The 3543-nt window shown below is 36.5% G+C and overlaps 1 protein-coding gene across 1 annotated transcript; it reads left to right on the forward strand.

Moving 5' to 3' along the window:
- The first annotated feature begins 759 nt into the window (after positions 1 to 759).
- Positions 760 to 2980, forward strand: LOC126262633 (recQ-mediated genome instability protein 2-like). The gene is made up of 2 exons (XM_049959391.1): positions 760 to 1229; positions 2597 to 2980. The coding sequence occupies exons 1-2, from the start codon at positions 935 to 937 to the stop codon at positions 2776 to 2778; spliced, it is 477 nt and encodes a 158-aa protein (XP_049815348.1). The 5' UTR covers positions 760 to 934; the 3' UTR covers positions 2779 to 2980.
- The last annotated feature ends 563 nt before the right edge of the window (positions 2981 to 3543 follow it).

The raw sequence follows: 3543 nt of genomic DNA on the forward strand, positions 1-3543 counted from the left end.
TTGAAGTACAGCAAGACGTAAATTGTTTTTACAAAATTTGCTTGAATTTCTGTGTAGAGCTTGTATCATAGGTCAAAAGACGATATGATTTCTCAGAACCTATTTTTGAAATAATTTCCATAGTGGAACCTAATGTAGCCGATTCCTACACAGTTAATTGCTCCCTGTCCTAGAGAGGTTTCCTGTTCTTCAGAAATTAATCAACTGTCAGCAGCTGGATTCTGAATGGTAAAATCAGGCTATGCTGGAGCTTGAGAAACTTGGGTTTGATGTATCTAAATCTGCTATTGTATATTGGAAGAAAATCCCAAATTTACAAAAGGTAATCTTCCTTCTCACCTGTTTTTTCCCATTTCCAATGCCTCGGTGAAACAAATGTATAGTATTCTTAAAAACTTGAAAACTGCTCATATTAACACACTGAAAATTGAAACAATAGTATCGTTAATGGCTGCAAAAGCGGGACTTGAAGGCGATGGCGGATGTGTTTCCTTCAGTGATCACTGGTTTCCTTCGAACCGACGAGAGAAACGATGAGCAGCAGTATATGGTAGTGCTCAGTGACAATAAACTCCGATATGATAAGTAAAATGTTTATTTTTTAGTGCAGTTTGTGGTCACATTTCTTGTATGTTAGCATTTTCGCAACTGTGTTTGAAACGGAGGGTATTTTGAGGTTAAAGCGGGTAATTTGACGATTCTAAGTGGGTAATTTAATGTATAAGCATTGGCGATACTGTCTGTAACCAAACGGCTTGTTTCGTTTTTTGTGCGCGCGAAACTGTCAGTGTTCGCCGTTCGGTGATGGCTGGTAATGGTATGTTACCTTGTTGTTGTTCGTGAATCAGCTGGCAACTGTACGCAACACAAATACCATTTTTCAGTGTCATTCGCAAAGTAGTTGTAATCGGAGTGTGGACTTTTTGATGGGTATATGATATGTACGTTCCGATTAAGGAGTGAAATGAATGACGCATTATCAAGTCCGTGTTACAAACTACTTGTGAAGCATATACGTTCGTGCACTTGGAATGTGGCCGATTATTGGCAACTTAAAGTCACTGCTGATAGTAACCATACAGCCACGCTCACATTCAAAATCTTGTGGCTACAGGGCATAATTCAAGATGTTTTAGATGAAGACACTATTGTGATTAGAGACGAGTCAGGTGTAGCAAAAATATGCAAATGTCGTAACGCTCCTGGAAACCATGATTGGATTACAAAAGGTATAGTTCAGAAGTGGTAAACATTATTTTGCGAAAGGCTGTAGATGTAATCGTTACCTCGGATTACATTAAGATCAGTCTTGTCACCATAGGCAAGATTTTGTAGTGGGGGGGGGGGGGTCCTCCATCCCGTTTTAGTTAAGTTTATTTTTGGTAACCTGTGGTTTTTCTTTTCGATTTCTTTATGCGCTGTGTTATCTTTAGATCGTGTAAGAAAAAGCAACACACATTGGTTAGAGGAAAGTGATTGAGAAATTATTTTTATATCGTCTAAACTAATTGACAGTAACACATTGCCCAACATCGTCATCATTATCATCATCATCATCATAATATACACTGAAGATTGACTAGGCCCTAATTACCACTTGGGTTTCCTCTCTGAATGTACCCGACATGGTTTCTTGCAGAGGTTACCATTTAATTTCCCTGTTTTCTCTGTTACAGTTTGTATTTGCTGCACTAAGTTGTTAACATCCTAGCAATACATTTGAGTACTTTTGCAGTCTGCTGTTTCTGACTACTTGGTAAGCAAACATTCTACTAGTGCACAAGCAACAGTAATTTTCCTGTCAAATACGGTCAATTTTTGCAGTTGTTTGCGTACCTAACTACAGACTTGACTTGCTTGTTCCGCTTCACAATGATTCATAGAATTGTCCCAACATATTTCAGCTAAGTGCCAGCCTCCAGATGTTTACCACTAATCTTGTAATCAGATATTATCTGATTCTCTGTTACATTCATTATCTAACACTTGTCCATCTTTAAAAACTTGTATCATTACACCAGACAGTCTTCAGATGGCAGACCCAACATATTAATGTAGAAGTGTGTGTGTAAAATAATTGCAAACATTTTTTTGGTGGCAGTATTTATTTGTAAACCAAAATACGTTAGTTGTACAACTGTAATATTTTATTCTGTACTAGCACTTGTTATCAACAATCATTTTAAAGTGACAGGCACCTTTTGAGCAACTAATAACAAAATGTAGTACAGCAATCTGAAGTGGGGTTACCACGATGAACATCTGTAAATGGTGAAGTAGTTACACAGGAACAATATTTAAAAAATTCTAATTACAAGAAACAGGTCATAAGTTTTGATAGGAAAAATCACATTTTCACATAATTAGGCCATCTAACTTCGAGGTACAGTTTTTCCAAAATATAATGAAATCACAAAGTGTTTATAGTCTCAGGAAGTTGTGTTTGTATCTCTTAGCATTTGTGCTTTTGCAGTAAAAGAATCTGTATATTTTTTATTTTAAATTTTTCACGTCTAATAGGTATTTGAGAACCCAATTAGCCAAATGACAATAATGCTTGTCAGATATTTAAATGTAATATCTGTACTACTTTCAGGTATATATTGTTCCATCATTGGCACACTTAAAAAGCAGCTGGATGTGCCTGAAGTAGAAGCTTTGAAGCTGACAAAGTTGGATGGATCGATACACTCTCGTATGTGGACAGAGGAAGTGGAGGATTTGAAACTATTTCTTACAAATAAAGCCAAACCAGATATGAGTGTTAAAAAAAAGTAAAAGTAACAAGAAATGTTATGCTCCTCAAACTGACCATAGTCTGTACTTTCTCTTGTCTGTTATACCAAGATAGAAGTTGATTTACATAACTAACTTTTGGTATTTTTTACTGTTCATTTACTTTTGATGATTTTCTTCATGTCTTTTTGTTTGTATTGTTAAGATGAAATAATATTAAAGGCTGAAAATGCATATTTTTTAAAATAAAGTTTGTCGACGAGAAAAAAAATTACCTTTGTAAGTTGAAGGTATTGCATTACAACAAAATTCGGAAGAAATGTGGGGTGTATGTTAGTAACGTGCATTGTTGAATTTAATTTTCATCCTTTATACTTTTACATTATCGTGGATTTAGTCCTGTAACCTGAAATGGCCATTCTTGGCCAAATAAGTGAGTTATGGTATTAGTATTTTATGTATATAGACTGAAGCAGCGAGCTTCCAAGGCTGGGAATTGAACCCGGGTCTCCTGCTTACTAGGCAGTTGCGCTATCCACTAAGCCAACTTGGCACAAGGGTTTGCACAACTGCATCAAACATAAATGGAGGATCCAATGAAACTCTGGTGCAGGTACTTGTGACAAATGAAATGACACAATTTTGGAGATTTTACTCGTCTCGTACAGATGATTTTGCGTATATAGACTGAAGCGATGAGTGAAAATTTGAATCAAGGCCAGAAATTTCAGGCTGGATCCCTCACATTCGATGCTGAGGTGCTAATCCAGATCATGGAGGGCGTCAGCAATTCTGTTGGTGTGTAAG

This window comes from Schistocerca nitens, chromosome 6 (assembly GCF_023898315.1).
Source record: "Schistocerca nitens isolate TAMUIC-IGC-003100 chromosome 6, iqSchNite1.1, whole genome shotgun sequence".
NCBI lineage: Eukaryota > Metazoa > Arthropoda > Insecta > Orthoptera > Acrididae > Schistocerca > Schistocerca nitens.